Source organism: Dermacentor albipictus, chromosome 8, assembly GCF_038994185.2.
Source record: "Dermacentor albipictus isolate Rhodes 1998 colony chromosome 8, USDA_Dalb.pri_finalv2, whole genome shotgun sequence".
Taxonomy (NCBI): Eukaryota; Metazoa; Arthropoda; class Arachnida; order Ixodida; family Ixodidae; genus Dermacentor; species Dermacentor albipictus.
The window spans coordinates 34,643,060-34,663,800 of record NC_091828.1 but is presented as its reverse complement, the minus strand read 5'-3'; the positions used below and the strand labels follow the sequence as shown (position 1 = coordinate 34,663,800).

Genomic DNA, 20,741 nt, shown 5'->3' with positions numbered 1-20,741 from the left:
AACGATTATTTATGAGAATATTTATGGATCAACATCTTTTTATTTAAAGAGGAAGTAGAGAAATCGCTGCCGGGAGTGGAGAATAATTACTTGCTTTGAATGACGCTTCTACAGTTATAGGTCGAACCGCCTCACGTAGCCACTTCTCTGCTGCGCTTATGTGGGTGTTCATCTAACCTTTCGCGGTGAGCGCAGTACATCTAGAATAGCAGAGTCCTGCGCTCTACGCGGTTGTGTGCGACTGGCGGCCGCACAGCTTTACGCAATTCGCGGAACTGTCAAAACTTATGAACAAGGCGAAAATAACTGATATTCGAAACTATAACACGAGAAAGACTGAAGAAGTTGTAAAAAATAAACGCAGCCTGAAATCAGTAAAAAAGAAACCTGGCTTGGGACAAACCATGATGTATACACTAAAATATAATATCATTAGCTATCTCGAAGATATAGTAAAAACAGCGGAAAAATTCTAAGCTGACCTGTATACAGTACTCAGAGGAGACATGATACCTCACTTAGAAACAGTAATGAACAGCATACAGAAACTCTCCTATAACTAGCGATGAGGTCAGAAGGGCCCTGCAAGAAATGAAATGGTGAAGAGCGGGAAGAAAAGGTGGAATAACAGTCGATTTAATCAAAGATGGCGGAGACATAATGCTTGGAAAACTGGCGGCTCTTTATACGAAGTGTCTATCGACTGCAAGGGTCCCAGAAAACTGGAAGAATGCAGATATTTTACTAATCCACAAGAAAAGAGTCGTTAACGAATTGAAAAATTATAGGACCATTAGCTTGCTCCCAGTATTATATAAAATATTTACCAAAATAATCTCCAATAGAATAAGGGCAACACTGGATTTTGTCAACCAAGGGAACAGGCTAGCTTCAGGAAGAGATACTTTACAATGGATCACATCCATGTCATCACTCAAGTTATTGCGAAATCCGCAGAGTACAATAAGTCTCTCTACGTGGCTTATATAGATTACGAAAAGGCATTTGATTCAGTGGAGATACCAGCAGTCATAGAGGCACTACGTAATCAAGGAGTACAGAACGCTCACGTAAAAAGCTTTGAAAATATTGCTACATGCGTGTGGTATTTGTTTGTTTGAACGAGGCGCGTGGGCGCCATCACTCCAGAAAAGTGGAGGAAGAGCGAACTGGGCTCGCGCTGTGAATCTAACCGGTCTTCGCTGCAACCGCTGTTGTAAATATAATCTGTAAATAGTTTCTCGTCTTACTGACTCGTCCTTCGCGTAAGAATTCTACAGCTACCTTAATTCTACACAAGAAAAGCAAGGAGATACCTATAGAGAAAGGGGTCAGACAGGGAGTCAATGCTATTCAATGCGTGCTTAGAAGTATTCAAGCTATTAAACTGGGAAGGCTTAGGAGTAAAGATCGACGGCAAATATTTCAGCAACCTTCGGTTTGCCGATGACATTGTTCTATTCAACAACAATGCAGACGAGTTACAACAAAAGATTGGAGACCTTAACTGAGAGAGTGTAAGAGTGGGGTTGAATATTAATATGCAGAAGGCGAAGATAATGATAAATAGTCGGGCAAAGGAACAAGACATCAGGATCGCCAGTTGGCCACTAGAGACTGAAGGAGTTCGTTTACCTAGGTGAATTAATCACAGGGAACCCTGATCATGAGGAGGAAATTCACATAAGAATTAAAATAGGTTGGATAGCACACGGCAGACATTGCCAGCTCCTTACTGGAAGCTTACCATTATTATTGAAAAGTAAGGTGTGCACTCAGCGCATTTTGCCAGTGCTGACATATGGGGCAGAGACTTGAGATCAAGTTAAGAACCGCGCAAAGAGCGATCGAACGAAGATTGCTGGGCATAACGTTAAGAGAGAGAAAGAGCGGTTTGGATCAGAGAGCGAACGGGTATAGACGATATTCTAATTGACATCAAGAGGAAGAAATGTAGCTGGGCAGGTCATGTAATGCGCCGGTAAGATAACCGTTGGACCATTAGGGTTACAGAATGGGTACCAAGAGAAGGGAAGCGCAGTAGAAGACGGCAGAAAACTATAGATGGTGCGATGAAATTCGGAAATTCGCGGGTGCTAGTTGGAATCGGTTGGCGGCAGGACAGGGGTAATTGGAGATCGCAGGGAGAGGCCTTCGTCCTGCAGTGGACAGAAAACATGATGATGATGATGATGATGATGATGATGGAGGTGGTGGGCCCCCCCCGAAAAAAAATCCTGGGTACGTGCCTGGAGCGTAACATAATGAAGCCTCAACGCAGCGATCGCACTGGTATGCAGCGACCTACTGCGTGTCTGCATGTGTGTCCGCGCACAATGTTTCGCTTCGGGCCATGAGCTTTAGGCCGCAGAAGATGAGCATTTGACCGTACACAAGCAACCATTGTTGCGTGGACGCTATCAGAACTATTCAAAAATAATTTCTTTATTGCTAGGGACTTTGACGCCTACCGCGGCGACTTGTGAAGTGCCGCCGCAAAGTCTGGGACGTTTCATTACCATTATTTCACAAGTTACGTCGCACTGTCGCACTGTCTTCTCCGCGAGCAATTACCCGCTGCTTCTTTTTCTCAATCCAGCCCATTTTTTCATTGTTTGGTGCTGCGCCAGCATGAGACAATGTCATGCCTTTTTTTAATGTGCTTTTTAGGGTTCTCTTCTTTCCATTCCACTGAAATTGCCAGTATCTACTAACAACAACTTCGTAGACCAAATCTTCATGACATTAGCCGGGCAGCGCGCGGGCGAAAGTCTAAGTGCGCGCTTTCTGCTACTCAACGAACATTGCAGCCTCGACGCCGTGTAACAAATTATCCTCGCGTAAGCGCCTGCTGCACACCCGACTAGTAGCCGATGACTGCTTGCCTGTCCTTAGTTTCGCGATCCAAGCTACCCGCAACTTCTTGTCCTGCTGGTACGTACGGAGGCTGACACCGGTCTCCGTTGTGCACGTCCGACACTGCGGCCCCGAGCAGTAGCCTACCCCATTGGACTCCTTCAAAGGCAGCCACTACCTATTATAGGGTTTTCAAGTGCTGTCGAGCGTACACCCGAAGCGGGAAAGCCTTCCCACTTAATCAGAACCACAGCACAGGTGGGACGTTACACTTTCGTTTTAAGCTTGCTTGGCGCTTCCGAAGCAGCTGACGCGGCCGCTGTGTCCACGTGATCCCTCATGCCACGTCACGCCGACGGCGGCGCCAGCTCGTCCAGTGGTGGAGCTCGCCCCCCAATACGAGGTCGACGCGCATTATGCCTGACACGGGAGGACCACTTTATCTATCTGTTTCGTACTTCCGCCTTCCACGCGCTCTATAGTCGCTTGCAGCGAATAGAAGCACAAGCGACGAGCGCATCAGAAAAGCACAAATATGCTCCCGTCAGAACACGTATTTTCACTTGAACTCACCTGGGAGTGCCTCCGGCGGCAGCTTTCCTGTGGCGAGCATGACGTCTCGACTGTTCACCGCGGCGAAGTGCACATCACACACGGTCGCGTCGATGGCACTCTTGGTAGTGGGCGGCGTACGGTAGGGCAATGGGGATTCGTACCAATTCAGGCTTTGCAGGTCACCCCGTTTCCTCAAGTTCAGGACGGCAAACTGTGTGTTCTTCGTAGCGTCAGCTATAGTGGGGTTCACAAGCAACGAAAGAAAAAACAGAGCAAAAGCGATACTCACTACCATGTTTCTTATTTTTAAGATAAAATATAATTTAGAGGCGCTGTTTTGCCGGCACTGAGATTATGTTTTTTCTCATTTATTACACTGTTTTCTGGAGGTCTATTCCTTTGGACTACCTCCTAGCGTTGTTTACTCTGGCGTTGCAGAATTTCTATTTGCACCCTCTCCTCCCCCCTCCCCCGCCAAAAAAATAAAAAGAACTGTTCTGAAACAACACTTATCGCACTTTGCTTGCGACATAGTTCACAGTTATTTTCCATATTTGATACATTCCCCAAGTAATTCATTGCTTTATAGAAGGAGCTATTACCTATTCTTCAATTACATCGACTGTTTGGTCAAGCTCTGTAGTCCTCAGGCTGTGCAGGTAACCGCGTCACGTTTTAAAGAAATATACGTTCTCATTGCATCAATATATATTCATGTAATGAGGACGTATATATTCAACCCCACTGCATCATATGTATGTCATTAAGAGCGCAATTACTTTCAGAAAGAAACATCTGTCTAACCTTTTTCTGCCTCCTTTCGTAACATTTCCAAAGTGTCGCCACCTTGTTGATTTGCGTCACGATGAATGCGCGAAGTACGTACAAAGGAGAAAGTTTCTTTGGAGGCCAGCCGAGATGGCCTTATTGTTGAAGTATGTGACAGAAAATGGCCTTGGAAACTCGAAATTTCAGTCGTTATACTGGCGTATTGCCGTGATGCTTGTTACGATGAACGCGTTCACGCCGATTATACGCGCTCAGAGTGACCATACTACCCTGTTGAACGCAATGTCTTGGGCCTGCTTTCGCTTCGCTACAACCATGAGCTATGATGCCATATTTCGTTATTTTGCTATGGCTGTACTCGCTAAATTAGTTTTTGCACAAGCAGACTAATTGCAAACTTCCTTCTTCCTATTTTCGACTTCTTTTTCTATTTCCTCCTTTCTAAAGAGTGGGCAGGGGCGTAGTGCCCCTCTCGGTGGCAGTTGTCAACCTCTTTTTTCCTTATTTTCTGTTAGTGCCTTGTATATGTGCAATTATACGTGCCTTGTACATATATATATGTGTATATATATATGGAAAATTCTTGTGTGCTTCTTTTACTTGCACACACCAATGTTAAGTTGTGTTGGACTCAGGAGCTCGCAAAGCTACTGTAGGCACTTATCTAGCCGCCTGCTGAGAAAAGCTCGCATAAATATTGATTATTGAATAAATTAGAGGCAAATATCAAAGTTATTCTTATTAAAAGAGTTCCAGCAGTCTACTTAGTAGAGTGTGTCTCCGGACCACAGCGAATCTTTACAATCGGGTCTTTGTAAGAACGAAAGAAGCATGGCACTCACTGGACTTGGTGACGACGTGCCGGTAGCAACCCCAATGCCCATTGCGATAAACGTTCATGACGAGGTCCTTTTCCATTAGGTCCTTGCATTCGGGATTTCTCAAGTCGAAGTCGGCTAGCTTGTCCGTCCCGGCAGAACTAGCGTCGAGAACACATCTGTATATGATTAACGCAGACATATAAAAATTCTGGACTCGCCAATGATAAAGACAGCCAGCGAATTGTCACAGCAGCAAGGCTCACACTGGTTCTGGTAGAATTGGCTTTAATAGACAACCGCAGCGGCTCGTATGTGTTCATATATTGGAGAATCACCATACTGTAAATTTTGCCTTCTGCTCTTTTTTTTTTACGCAGTCATTCCGATTTCTCGTTGCTAGCCCCATTTATTATTATTCTATGCGGTGATAAATTGTTTGTTGACAGTAAGGCACGTCACCGCGACTGTCTTCATGAAGCAATGCTGCCCGCAGAGCTCGCATTTCTTCCACGTCATTGCAGCGCTGCTGGTGGAGCCTTATTTTTTCCACTGGCGCAACCGGTAGAGGCAACGTTAGTTCTATGGTTTAAGGCAGGGCCATTGAGTGAACTTATACAAAAATTAAGCGCACATAATCTGAAAATATACCGTGCCTCTTTGGAAGTTTGGCGTCGTGGAGGTCAAGGGTCATTAGCTGTCTTAAGCTAGCCACCCTTCAACATCTGTAGAGAGCTTGCAAAAAGCAGCGGAAAAGAAGACTATAAGTTTGACTGCTGGTCTTGCTCTCTCACTTTGACACGTCACATCGTAAATTGTACAGCTGCTTGTCTTTATTTACATGACAGGGAATGTATGGATCGTAAACTCCTTCGTAGCCAGTGCAACAACAAAACGGAAAAGCCAAGCCTGCCGTATTTCCGTGCAGTCGTCTGACGTTTGTGGCATGTAGTCTGTAATCATTATCTATATAGATAAACAGCCATTATGGCGATATAGAATGAAGAAATGGCGATCACTAAACAAATCAAGGAGAAAAAAATCTGGCTGGCACAACTCTCGGTAAGTGCTAGGTAATGCGAAGCATTCTTGCTTTGATAGTAGGAGGGCACTCACGAACAGTGCCAATTTTATGAAGCTACACTTACACCGCGAGTTGGGACGATAAAATGTATATATGACGTTACCTTCTAGATCTGATAATTATGTACAATTTGTCGATTTCTCACTGTCAGACTTTGTAAACTAGTACACACGTACATCACTTGAAATACTCACTCAATGTTCGTCGGTTCAGTGATTGGGCTATCGACTGCGACTTGACCGGCGAAATCAGTGACGGTTTTAACGGAAAATTCAACAGCAGCGCCCATTATGGTAGCGCTGCTGTTGCTCAACTCACCTATCTTCAATTCGAGCACTCGTCTCAATGATGCCGGTATTATTGATCAATGAAGCTAATGTACATAGTTCTCATGACTGGACTTCATCACTTGTGCGCATACATAGCTGTCTTTTACTTTTTTTTTTCAATTCTCTATCGAATACAAGACAGTTACTAAGTTCAGTTAAACATGGTGCGCCACTACAGGTGACTGCACTGCGGCAGGATTGCCATGTGATTTCGCACGCATTTATTTTTCACGGTAGCATTAAAAATAGTATTTTGGTACAAATGATGCTTTGAAATTATTACGTGCATGAAAATGATGCGAACAATGGTTATTATTTTTAATATACAACCTTAACACTACAACGTAAAACTATTCCAAACTTTTCTATCCAATTCTGCAATCAGCCCTCCGCGATTGGTCAAAAACTTCTTTGGACCACCCCCACCTCACCTGCCTGTCACGCGACGTCACAAAATCCGCGATAGCTCCTCACCTGATATGACGTGTATAGCCCGATACACATGATTTGACCGAATAAAGAAGAAATGCTATTTCTTATTCTACGCTTTTTCGCCATTAGCCCTCGACTACTTGTCAAAAGTTTTCAGGCTGCACCCACTTCACTTGCCTGCCACGCGACGTCACAAGACCGCAAAAACTCACCTCGTCAAAGTGACATGCACGTGTTAAAGGTGCACTAATATGCTGAACAAAACTGAATTTTCTTCTGAATAGCCATAGGCTGCCCCGTTCTGAATGCAATAAAAGATGGCTAGCACCGATCGCTCAGGCGCTGGCTACTCGCACCTGCCGGCGAGCACGTGTTTATTTGCGTATAATAAAATGAGCACTTTCGGCACGTTTGCGACCTAGTTCTACCAACTTTTCTTTGCTGAGGATCCATTTTAGCGTCATTCTTAAGCTTTCGTTGGATACCGCCGTGATTTTCGACCAGCCACTGCAAGCTAAGTAAGGGAAAGCGGACCAATCGCAGACGCCGGCACCACCCTCTTCATCCGGTTATAGACTTTCATTGCAGTGGCTCGGTCCCATCGAATCCCTCTACACTTGAGCGTGCTCCTCGCCTCTTGTCAGCAAATTAGATAAGAGAAGCCGCTCAGTGCAGGCAATGTTATTCATTTTTCAAGCAAACGAAAGTGACCCCCTATGAACGCGCAGAGCGTTTGTTTGGTCTGTTCAGACAACTCTGTTTGCGACCACCCGGTGCTTGCATTGGTGGGTATAGCCAAATCTGACATCAGGAGATTAGAATTAAAACATATTAGAATAGTTTTACGTTATAGGGCCCCTTATTACGTTTTTTTTAATTTGTAAAATAATGGGCGCTACCTTCCTTCAAGCTAAGAACACCAGGCTAACGATTTCATTAAGTTAGAAGCCAGCAACTCAGTTTTACAACGTCCTGCATCTAGTGACTGCAATGTTACACATAATCCTCTTGTAACACGGCATTTCTGCTTCCATATTATAGTAGAAACAAAGCAGTGAAGCGTAAAAACTCACTTGCGAGACAATATTGTTTCTGCACACAATAAATACACACAATAAACACACAATATACACACAATAAAAAAGCCCCTCGGGAACGGCTAAGGAGGGTCGTGTAACCACTGAGCGACAGTCGTGCGATTATGCGCCTAAGATCAATTGTATCCTGCGACATCAGATCAGCTGTTTTGTTCCTACTGCTGAGTGATCTCACCCCACGCTGTTTACCTTTCGTGGTATCACAAAGACTGCCTTATAATCAACACATCGCTACAAGGCCTCGCTAAAGCACTGCATTCAGGTGTTCCAGCGGCTACTTGATTGATTTACAATGGCGCCAAATGCTTTTTCGCGATGTGCTTGAATCCCAATGCGTCAATAATTATGAAATTATTGTGAGGAACGGATGGCGAAACCATCGCACATCGCGCGCTTGATCCGTGCAGTCACTTATTTTATTTCAGTACAAGGAACGCGACGGAACGTTTTCGCTGGGATGTCAGAATACTGTTCGTTGCGATAGAAAGTGCATCTTGCGATGTCAGAACAGTAGAAATGTCTGTAGCGACTACAGGGACATATGTATAAATCAATGCTGAATAAAAAAAAATGTGATTAAGTCAGAAAGTGGTGTCTTAGAGACCAGAAATTTTTGTCGCTTATTTTACGACCTGGATGGCATTGCATATTGCAGTCCACTGTTGAAGTATTGCGTAGAACCGAATGGACTATATATTATTTATTTCTTCAATCCTATCGGGAAAAAGGGTTGAGGGGTTAGACAACTATCCATGATCAGAGATTATTCTGCAAGCTTTCGTGGGAAATGGCATCTCCAACCAGCGCTTGAGCAGTAACAAAACGTTCTCTTAACGAATGGTTCTTACTGTATGTGCTTGCTGAGCGTCATGTACTCTGCAGTTGAGAGCATCCACGGGCTCCGTCAATAGAAATCATTCACGAGTAGCGTGAAGACGGGCAAGTTTCTTAAAGCGAAGGTAGCGGGCCACACGAGGGACTAGGCGATTTCTGGAAAGTAACTTACGCGTACTTTCTTTTGTATGTCCGCAATGATGACTTGGCCAGTGTCGGGGAGGTTGATACACGAACAGTGCGTCTACAATCTACAGCAATGATGTATCGCAACGATGAGGACGCATCGGCAGAGTATGCACGGCAATAAATACTGAAAAATTATTAGCGAGCTCATAAACTACACTAAAAAAATGTTTGGCTTGGAGGCTCGAGTATTTTGTGGAATTTTTGTTAAAATTCATGCTGATTATTCTGAGTTCACATTTTTAGCGTTCGGCGGGATTAAGTGAATAGTAAAGTATGCGGGCGCCCTAACTCATGACTAATGGATTACGCAACAGCGTGTTTGGACAGATAATTTCCAGTGTCGAACAAGAAATTGTTGAAAGAGAAGTTCCTTGCAATGTATACCGACACAAGTAGTCATAGCGTGTTGCAGCTGCCGAAATACGAAATGTTTCGCTAACATCCGCAACAAACGACTCTGCACAAGCAAATTTTCATGATGATATCATTATGACCATGCTACTTTGGTAGCACTTGTCTTCAATCGGGTTTTTGTACTGAGTGATGTTTAATGCATGCTATATATTGAAGACATTAGAAACAGAATTAAAGCAAAGAATGCGTAGTAACATTATCGCCTGTTATGCGCTGGTTTCCGTATAGGCCTTCTCGTTTCAGATGCCAGCCTACGTGAACGAAAGTTTCTTTTGTAGCTATATAATCGAGGCATGACCATATTTGACATTCTCCATTACCATCCTATAACATTTAGAGGTTACACTGCTATTTTACTGCTTTCCAGTGAGTGAATATATCTTCTGACATTTATCGGGGAGCCAATCCATTTTGCTAGTTGACGACTATTTCAATCATCCACATAAGTTAAAGAATGAGCATCGTAATTGATGACTACAGTCTTCAAACACGTTGGCACGGAATACGCATCGGTGATTTTTTGAAGATCGGCGATAGATGTCCGGTAATTCTAAAGAATATAATGGTTGACGATTCTAAAAAAAAAAATGTAGACGGAGATTTCTCACCTGATGTGACTTCCTCCGGATTCGTATCGGAGACAGTTCACTAAGCCAACGACGCCGCTTGCTACAGCCCCCTCCGCAAGCAGCCACATGTTCTCTCCTTGCGCCTTCCACTCGTAGTCGAGAGCTTTCTTCTTGACCAAATCAACGGAGTCGCAATGTTCGCTGTCAACCATGACTATTTCTTGCAATGCTTCTTCGACAGGCACAGAACGCTTTCGGAAGAGATACAGGCCAGACAAGTTGTTCGACTTAAAAGCCACTAGGCGTAGCCCGTGCTTCAAAAACTGAGCTTCCACCTTGTCGGGAGAGGCCACCTGAAGTTCGACGCCTCCAATTTTACCGAGTAACCATTCGGCCGGTGTCAGTGATGTACGCTGGGCGATCAAAACGAAACCGTTTTCTCTGCAAATAGAAGACACTTCATCGGCGAGGTTTCTAGTTTCACTAGAGGACCAGGTGGCGCTTCGGGCCACAATCAAGTCCACTTCAGGAAGCTTCTTCCTCGATATTGCCGAGCCGAATGACACTACCGTGGCCCCTTGAGGGACCTTTCCAGACAGTCCTTGAGGAGACGAATGTGCTATTGTGTACTCGGCAGTAGGCAACAAGTTATACTTGGAAAGGTACGTCGACAACCAGGAGGCGAGGAGGCAGCCATTCCCTTGAACCGCTAGTTCCAGTACTCTGAGCTTGTTCGGGCTGGTGTTTTCGACCACAGTGTCAAGGAGGAATCTGAGAGGATCTTCCTCAAAGAGGGCAGTGTTGAGTACATCGGTTTCCAGGTCTTCGTTGTGCGCAGGCAGAGCTGACTTGATATAGGCCGCAAGGGAAGTGCCAACATGATCTGCTTGCTTATGGACAGCGTGAAGAAATCGCAGGAGGCCGTGGCTCTTATGAGGGTCTTCTAGATACTGGCTGACCACGTGCTCGGGGACGTTACGGACGCCGTTTATAACTTCACGAACAAGAGCCTTACTCTGGGAGCAGGTGTCGAGGGCTCGCTTGGCAACGCTGCTGCAGACTTCAATGTATTCACGTGTGACGGACTCCCTCTTGACCATGCTGCTTTTGTCGTCCATGTATGGCATGAAGCGGTATTCTTCGACAAGCGGTGTCTGTTGCGCGGTCCCGCTGTCGATGGTGCTGGTCTTTAGGCCTTGTATGACGACGCCTCCAGCCCGGCAAGTGTCTGCGACCTGATTGTAGGTGACTTGCACACCTGCAAGAAGTAGAAAATTATGGAGCACAACTTAGAAACATGGGCTTTGATTTTTTATGATTTTCATGGGCAATATGTGGAGGACTATCAAGAGAAAGTTTTTAGCCGACGAGGCGTCCTTGTGGATAAAGCGGTACGTTTTACTCAATTCACTGCGCAAGCAAGCTGTGATGGGCTCATTCCAACAGCCGTTTCCAGCAGCCGCCAGTGTCCGGTGTTCGCGGCAGCTATCGCTGCGAATAAAAAAAAAGGCAGTTCCCGCGGGGATGGTGGTGGTGGTGGTAAACATTTATTGCTTGAGCCTTTTTGCAACATTACTTGTGAGGGGGCTCAGGAGCGCGTAGGGTGTCCGGGAGTTGTGGCCCTCGGCAAGCCTCAGAGCCCAGTCCACCAGCCGTATTTGGTCGGCTGGGTTGGAGCTAGACACCGCGGTCTCCCATCCCTCGACGTCGGTGAGTTGCCACTCAGAGGGTGGCTGGAGATCAGGGCATAGGAACATAATGTGATGGAAGTTAGCTCTAGGTGCGCCGCAGAGCATACATTCCTGTTGATATAGGCCTGGATGAACCAGGGCGAGAAAAGCTGGAGAAAGAAAAGTTTGTGCCTGAAGCTGGCGCCAGGTACTTTGTTGGAATTTTGTTAAGGATTTATCTGGGGGAGGGTATCTCAACCGCATTTCGCGGTAGTGGAGGGTGATCTCGTGATATTCGACCAATCGGTCTCTGGCGTTATCCAGGTCATCGGACGGCGTGGCTCGGTTGACGGCTACTCGAGCGATAGAATGGGCCAACTCATTGCCTGGATAACCTGCGTGCGCGGGCACCCAGATGAGCTTAATTGGTCTGAGGGGGGTCTGATGTTTGAGAATTTTCAGTGCCGGTTCATGAACTCGGCCTTTCGAGTAGTTGCAGATTGCAGTTTTTGAATCACTAAGGATAACCTCGGCAGTGGTGGTTGAGATGGCCAGCGCTATGGCAGCCTCCTCCGCCTCTATGGACGTGCGCGTGTGTATTGTGGCTACCCCCGACTCCACCCAACAACGCAGCTCCCGCAGTCGCACGAGGCTGCTCTCGGACTCCCAGAAGAAGTCGGACAGGGCCTCTCGCTCCAGGACGCAGTCCAGGTCCAGATCCAGATCCACAACCGGGCGCGGCCGGACCAGGAGCCGCTCCACCTCCTACCCGTGAGGATCGCCGTGGTGTGTAAGAACCGGATTGTGCATTGCAGAGGTAGGTAACTGCAACAGTTTCAACTCCAACAAGAATGGGAGAAGTGGGAAGACCACGTATTGTGTTCACGGCAGAAGCACAAGCCGAGTACGAGGAAAGGCGTCAACATCAGAGACGCGAGTATAACCAACGACGACATCCACGTGCGAAAGCGGAGAATGCGGCCAGTGCCTTTGCCTCCAAAGAACGTCAGCGAGAGCAGATGCGAGAGTCTAATCGTCGGCATCAAGCGCAAGCTACCGATGGAGATCGCGCACTGGAAGCCCCTCGTAAGCGTCAAGATAGGGCGGTAGAGCCTGCGTCCGAGCGACAGAAGCATGAATTGCCACCTCCTTCGAGTTTCACCGGGGCGAATTCAAAATTCAAGAGAGTGTTTCTGGACGCGGAGTTTGGCGGAGTTTCTCGGTGAGCGATCGACAGCTTCGCTGGCTAATTCACCACCGTATGAATGGTTCAGCCCGAAATTAGTTCTTTCGCGCGTACGCGTGGGCTTGTGCCGGAGGAGTTTTCGGCGAAAGGCGACAGACGGAGGAACTAAGCGGCTAGCCATATACAGCTACATTGTAAAAAAAAGCATTTGGGCCCTGCTTAGTTCGGCGCGTTGGGCTTGACCCACAGGAGTTCAGCAATCAGCTGTGCGCGCAGCGCATGCGCACAAATGGGCGCCGAGTGAGCGCATCTTCGCTTAGCGAAGGCACAAAACTTGTGCAATCTCTTCAGTCCACTCTGTTCGTCAGCCTGCGGCAGGGCCAGCCAAAATGGCACGTGATCCGCTCGCGTCTAACAGCTCCGGCATGAGGTAGGTCATATAAACCATTCCGGTGCTGGCCGCGCCAATTAAAGCGCGCCAGACGCCGCCAGGGGCGCTGGCTGTGTGGTGACGCTAGACAGTAGAGCGTACACTTCGTGGCCAGCGCGTGATGCGCGTCATCGTTACGCCGGACTATATCCCCGCGGTAATTCGAGCGATCGTGATGTTGGCACAGTCATACAACGCCACCCAGTTTCTACGCTGCGTCTTACGGGGGCAGCACTCAGGAACTGAGCACGTGCTCGTGCGCGAGTTGGTCATGCATGGTTACAACGAAGGCGCCAAGTAAAACAACGGACGAAGGAAGGAGACACGAGACAACCACGTAGGCGTGGTTGTCTCGTGGTTGTCTCGTGTCTCCTTCCTCCGTCCGTTGTTTTATTTGGCGCCTTCGTTGTAATCACTCAGGAATGTTGGCTGGTCCCAGAGGTGGTGCAGTAATACGCCGCCTCAAAACACAAAATGTCACAAGGAAACAAGTCGATGAAGTGACATAGGGCGCGCGCACCAAGCCTTACGAAGCGCTGACTTGCTTTAGTACGAGAAAAGTGTGTGTTAGATCGTCTCCTAGCTTGCGGATGAAAATAGGTTCCGTTGTGCGATCATCTGGGAACGCAGTGAAAAGTATTACTTGAAGAAGCGCGAAGGAAATGAGGAGAGGAACCGAAAACAAATGCAACATGACGGGCACTCACAACAACAGCACTCGTAGATGTACATGTAGAGCCTAGAGGTTAGTGTGACTGCACTGTCCTGCTGTGTTTGTTTTCAGTTTCTATCCTCGTCGTCTTTGTGCTACTTCAAGTTATGTCCAAGATGTATTCTAGCTCACCCAAAGCAAGTTGTTAGCACACAGAAAAGCACAAATGAAAGGATTTGGCTCAGAAAAGTACAGCCAAAGCATGCTTTGGCTGAGGAAAAAGATTAGGCAAAGCTAAATGAAGTATATATTCGGTACGGAAGCAAAGCGATTAGTGAACAAAATTTATTGAGCGAGCATTCTTGGACTGTTATCGGGAACAGTTTAAGCAAAGTAATAATATTAGCGACAGATTTCTATTCTAGTGCTTGACTCATGTGTGAAAATTACAGAATGACACACGACTTTATCTGGAACTACCAATCTGCTTGCGGCAAGTTGAACTGGCAATCGATGACCTCATTTTGAGCAAGTCTGTGGGGCCTACGAGTTAGGGTGCAGGTTTTTATAGAGCCTTAATACAAATGTGAAACAATATTGACATGCGTACTTAGTCTTTTCTCGGAGTCTGCATTTCACCCTCGAACTAAATGTTGTCGCTCAGCGCAAGACGCACCTGCATGATTACGGACATGCTCTAATGTTATCGCTAATTTTATCTGTTGTATATGTTCTTACCGAATCTTGTATAATCAGATTGAATGCGTGACACGAATTGTGCCGTAGTTTCTGGAAGGCACGTGGGCATCAGTGATTATACTGAAACTTTCAATGAGTCATGTAAACAAACCGCCGCACTTGACCCAGAGATCAGATTTTCGATGATTGCTGACTGTGCTAGCCACTATCGTTGTGCACGACAGTTACTTTTTTCTCTGGGCACAGATTCGCCCAATAAAAAGTTAGTTTTGTGATTCAAAGCCTTTTTGCAGTGTGCCCCATCTTCACTACATGACACTATGTACACCAAATATTAACCGAAGCATGTGATCGAGAACACATAATGGTTTCGTTTGGAGAATCGCATTTTGTGCTTATTCGGAAGGCGGACGACTCAGCATACTTAAGTCCACAATGTAAAGCCGACTAATATCAGCGACAACCGTCGATTACAAGTTAAATCCACGAAAATATTAGCCAAAGGGCGTGTAATGTCGTAAAACCGATAGTACGGTCACACTAAGCACGTGGGATGAAAGCAAGATTTATATAAACTAACGCCCACGTAACCAGAACCGTCTTAGAATGCTGTGACACGTACAATGATAGTACAATGATACAATCCTGAGAGGCACAATATGTTGTTCCGAGTACTATAACGAAGCAAATGTTGGCGCTGTAACGCTATATGGTGTAAAGATATGCTATGTGAACTGCACCTGGAAACTTGTTACACACAAGCAGGTAAATGAGGCCTTTTGTGTATGTTCTTCTTGCATCCAAGCTGTCCTTTGAGCCCCTTATTATCTGAACTTGATCTTGAATCTTTCTGCTGGAGGCGAATTATTATATGAAGTGACATTTCAGGTTCTCATGCTCTTAGCGAAGAGTTAAAGGCGCTTACGTACGCTGACGACATTGCACAATTCTGTACCGATAAAGAAAGTGTTGCGACCTCTGTGAAGGAGTCGTGATCACTCTATAGTGTCTTGCAGTGTCATTAAATAAATGCTCGGACGTGTGGCAGGGAGCGAGGAAAAGACCACCTGTTCCCTATTACAATATTCAATGAACCGTTGCCCCGGCTAAGTATCTCGGTGAGTTAGCTAGTAGAATATTACAAAGCCCGAAAAAGAATACGGAGAATGATGAAACAGAGTGGGTGAGGGAGAAAACTGTTAAACCGAGTGGCCGTAACTTGTGAATCTTTGATCGCGCGGCATTCTCTAACGTGTCTACATTGGCCAAGGTCTGTTATGTGCTACAAGCAGCTAGCATGTCTAGATATAACTTCTAGGGACTATACAGAGTGCTTGCATGTTTTGCGTGTGGGTAAACGCCGGCGAACAAGAGTCGAACCAAATTGTTTCGTGCTGTCAAAGCAGGCGTGCTGCAGTTCACACACTTGTTTTTAAAACAAATAGTTATCATCATCATCATCATCATCATCATCGTATTTTATGGCCACTGCAGGACGAAGGCCTTTCCCTACCCTGGTCTTGCGCCAACCGATTCCAACTAGCGCCTGCGAATTTTTTCAATTTCATCACCCCGCCTAGTCTTCTGCCGTACTCGACTGCGCTTCCCTTCTTTTGGCACCCATTCTGTGACCCTAATGGCCCACCGGTTATCTAACCTACGCACATAATGGCCTGGTGAGCTCTTTTTTTCCTAATAATGTCCATTAGAATATCGGCTATCCCCGTTTGCTCTCTGATCCATTTCGCTCTCTTTCTGTCTCTTACCGTTACGCCTAATATTCTCCGTTCCATCGCTCTTACCGTGGTCTTTACCTTGTTTTCGAGCTTTTTCGTTACTCTCCAAGTTTCGGCGCCATATGTTAGCACCGGTAGAATTCACTGATTATATACATTTCTTTTTAATGATAATAGTAATCTTCAAGTTATGATCTGACAATGTCTGCCGTATGCGCTCCAAGCCATTTTAATTCTTCTGTATATTAGGTTCTCATGATCAGCGTCTCTCTGAGTAATCCACCTAGGTAAACGTACTCCTTCACAGACTCTAGAGGCCGACTGGCGATCCCGAACGTTTGTTCCCTTGCCAGGCTATGAATAATTACCTTTGTCCTCCTGCATAATAATTTCCAAGCCCACTCTTACACTCTCTCTGTTAATGTCCCCAATCATTTGTTGTAACTTGTCACTGCAGTGTTGCTGAACAGGATAAGACCATCTGCAAATCGAAGGTTGATGAGATATTCGCCGTAGATCCTGGCTCCTAAGCCTTTCCAGTTTAATAGCTTGAATATTCCTTCCAAGCCCGCAGCGAATAGCATTGGTGAGATCGTGTCCTCTTATCTGACCCCTTTATTTATCGGTGTCTACCTACTTCCCTTGCGGAGAATTAGGGTAGCTGTGGAATAACTGTGGGTATTTTCCAAGATATTTACGTAAGCGTCCTGTGCTCCTTGATTGCGTAATGCCTCTGTGACTGTTGGTACATCTACAGAATGAATGCCTTTTTCGTAATCTAGGAAAGCCGTATAGAGAGGCTGATTGTACTCTGCTGACGATTTCTCGATTAGCTGAGTGGTGACATGAATATGATCCATTGTAGAGTATCCCTTCGTGAAACCTGCCTTCCCTTGGTTGGTTAGAGTGCAGTGTTGCCCTTATTCTATTGGAGATTATCTTGGTGAATATTTCAAATGATACTCGAAGTAAGCTAATGGACCTATAATGTTTCAATTCTTTAACGTCTCCCTTTTTGTGAATTAGTAAAACGTTGGCATCCTTGCAGTTCTCTAGAACTCTTCAAGTCAATGTCAATTCGTATAAAAGGCCCCAAGATTTTCAAGCATTATTTCTTCTCCATCTTTGATTATATCGACTATTATTCCTGTTAGCTTATTCCATTCCCCGAAGGCGTAGTTGCCAATTGCTTGTTCACCAGCCTGCTTTTCCCCCCATTTGCATTGAAGTCGCCCATTACTACAGTATTCTGAATTTGCACTTCACAATTCATTTAACATCTTCATAAAATTGATCTATGTCATCATCGTCATGACGGAAGGTTGGAGCATAAGCTTGCACTGCCTTTAATATATATCTCTACTGCTTTCCTCTAATTATTACTGTAGAACTCGTTAATGTTGCCCGCTATGTCCTTATGGATTAGCTATCTTACTCCGTACTGCTTCCTTTTTGGAGTTCTCTATAGAAGAGGGCGTGGCCATTTGTCCGTGCTGTATAAATCTCACCAGTTCGTCTAGCCTCCCTAAGGCCAGTGATATCGCAGATATTGCCTCATAGTTCCTCAGAGAGTCCTGATAAGCTAGCTTCACTCGAGAGAGTTCGGGTGGTAAATATTGCGAAGGTCAGTTTCCATTGGCGGCCTGTCTGGGTCCAGAGATTGTTAGCATCCTCTTCTGAGTAACAGATCTGAACGTGGCCTTAGTCAGGTGTTCCACAGCTGCTTAGGACTGATGGTCATTGGTTGATCGAATGAGTCATTTGGGAAGGTGTGACTGATTACTGCACCAGGGAGGTCAATTCCTGTTCTGGTGAGGGAGTGTGTTTTATTGAAGTTTTATGTGTCTTCCTAATTTGGTTGTACCTGGATTACTATAGGCACACTGGCTCTTGGCATTTCTGAGGTTGTCAGGCGCCACTGCAAGCCTAGAGATGTAGTGTACTGGACGAGCTCTCGAAGTTGTCACCTTCAGTGTGTTTGTAACCTCCAGATTTAAAAAAAATCGAGGATTCACGTGTCTCACAGCCTGCAGGGTTATCTGACTGAGCGGACTTGGATGCTCGATTTCCATCGTTAGAAAAGAAATAGTGTCACGAGTTTTCTACTTGAGAGACTAACCCGGTCCATTTTTGAGAGCTGTCATACATCCAAACATTGATGTTGCTCTGCCTGATTCTTGTGTGATCGTGCCCTTCATTCTTGTTTGTTTGAGTCTATTTAAAAAGGAAGTGTTACAGGTTTTTCAATTTTTAAAAGTTCAACTGAAAGCTTTAGTCATGTGCAAAATGAAAAGGTTGTACAACAATCTGAACGATTCGGTTTTACTAGGGCCGCTATATCGCACTTTATAATGTATTGTAAAGTATTATACTGCAAAAGAGATCGCCATAAACGCGTAAAACAGATGAGAGTGCGGCCATCAGTGAGATTCTTCTTTTCCAATTTTCCTACGCAGACACTATAACTTGGCCTTGAGGAAAAATAATTTTGGCCCCTGGTCCTTAGACTGCCGTTGATGCCGTAGAGACAATAAAACATAATTTTTTAGACTGCTTGGCTGTAGTGCTGCACTGGACATCATGCAAAGGGCATTGAAAAAGGACTTGCGATAACGCCCGACGGCATTTCATTCCTTCCCAAGAAAAACTAGAAAGTGGTGCCACTAGGGATGTGTGTCTTGTTAAGCTCGCACGGCGTATGGCGTATACGCACGGCTATCCGATATGTTGGTTTAAATGTACGTTCTACTCGGGTCAACTTTATAAAAAGCATATGCTACATTAATGAAGTTTATAATAAATTGCCTGAAGGGTAACATTGGTTGAGATTATTGAGCTGAATGGCGAAACTCAAGCGCTTTTAGTGCACTGCGCTGAACAACTAGCGACATGTACTTTTAGCAATAGGCAAGCGTTGGACACTTGTGGGTGTTGAGAAGTGGGCAATAGAGAGAAAAAGTCGCAATTTGGCCCGAAAGGCGAAGCATCGATTGCGACAGCAAATTAGTAGACAGGTATAGGAAGTAAGAATAGTAGTTTATCGGCCGTATAAACATGTAAACACTCGCTTACTAACCAAATTAACAAGCACGGTGTCACGCGCGCATAGGTAAACATGAACACATTACGCTCGATCCCTGCGGAAACTCGCTGTGAAAGTGCTGTAGTGAGGAACTGCGGCAGGCGCAACGAGCGATTTCACCTTCGTTAATATCTCGCTTCAACACCAACGAAACCTCGAAATCATAGTGTATACGAAGCTACCGGCACTACGCGCACTCTGAAAACATCGCAGATCGCTTTGTATACATGAGAACCGCGCGGGCGCGCACCTTGGCCACATCGCTGATCCCTTTCAGGATACGGTGCTTGCACGGCCACGTCGTAAGCAGCACTCGCCAGAGAACGCCCCGCCCCTCCTCCCTCGCGAGTGACAGAAGAGGGTGCGCTTCCGCTCCTACTTCCTCACTCGCACGCGCCAGATTGAGCCGCGTTTGCCGGCTCCCCCTCACACGCTTTCACTCGCACATGCAGCATACGGCGCGCCACAACGATATTATCGCCCTTGGAATTTACAAGTAACCTCACGCCGAAGTCGACGTCGACGCCAACGATAGATATGCGCCTGGCATGTCCATGCAATTGCTATCTCGATAAAAAAGATAGAAACCAACCTTGGACTAATGGCTAGAGCACGACACGATCTCTGAAACCGGTAAGGCCGCCCAAAGGAAACTGACCCTCGCAATATTTACCACCCGAACTCTCTCGAGTGAAGCTAGCTTAGCAGAACTCTCTGAGGAGCTATCAGGCATTGTTTGCGATATCACTGGCCTTAGTGAGGTTAGTAGAACTGGTGAGGTTTATACAGCACGGACGAATGGCTACGACGTAGGTTAGGCACTCGACAGCAGAGGTTCAATTCCACCGTCGCTCACACATCAATTTCCTTTTTGGAGCGCAGCTCTTAATTAGGCGCCCGTTCGTGCGGCGAGCGTCAGCGTCAGCGTGACAGAGCGAACGAACACGGCGAAGAATAAAAGAGCGAATGCGGAGTGCAGCGGGGGCTGAAAGACGCGAGGAGGAAAGCGAAGGAGGAAGGTGCAGCGGAACCTCGAGTCCGAAAGCAGAAGGAGGGTATGGCGAAAACGTGAGAAGAAAGCGTGGCGGCGATGATGGCTACGAGATGGCGCCAGAGTAGAGCGCGTCCTCTGGGAGGTATGTCTGCGTCGCGCCCACACGTCACCTAAGCGCTGCCTCTCGTGATCTGCCGATTATAGAGGCGATCGGGCCACCATACCCTCCATTTGGAACATGCCATACGATAAGGGTTGTCCGCGCAAGCCAACATAACGCGAAATGAAAAGTCCTTTAGAGCTGCGCTCAAATTTTGCATTAGGAA

The 20,741-nt window shown here is 46.1% G+C and overlaps 1 protein-coding gene across 2 annotated transcripts in view; it reads right to left on the bottom strand.

Annotated features, from left to right (window-relative positions):
* LOC135901498 (fatty acid synthase-like) overlaps window positions 1-20,741 on the bottom strand; it is a 104,237-nt gene that overhangs the window by 19,673 nt on the left and 63,823 nt on the right. For both annotated transcript variants that reach the window (XM_070523253.1, XM_070523254.1), the window contains exons 14-16: window positions 10,006-11,224; window positions 5,043-5,197; window positions 3,430-3,645 (exon numbers count right to left, since the gene is read on the bottom strand). In XM_070523253.1, the coding sequence (XP_070379354.1) occupies window positions 3,430-3,645; window positions 5,043-5,197; window positions 10,006-11,224 (1,590 nt within the window). The remainder of the gene's footprint in view (window positions 1-3,429; window positions 3,646-5,042; window positions 5,198-10,005; window positions 11,225-20,741) is intronic.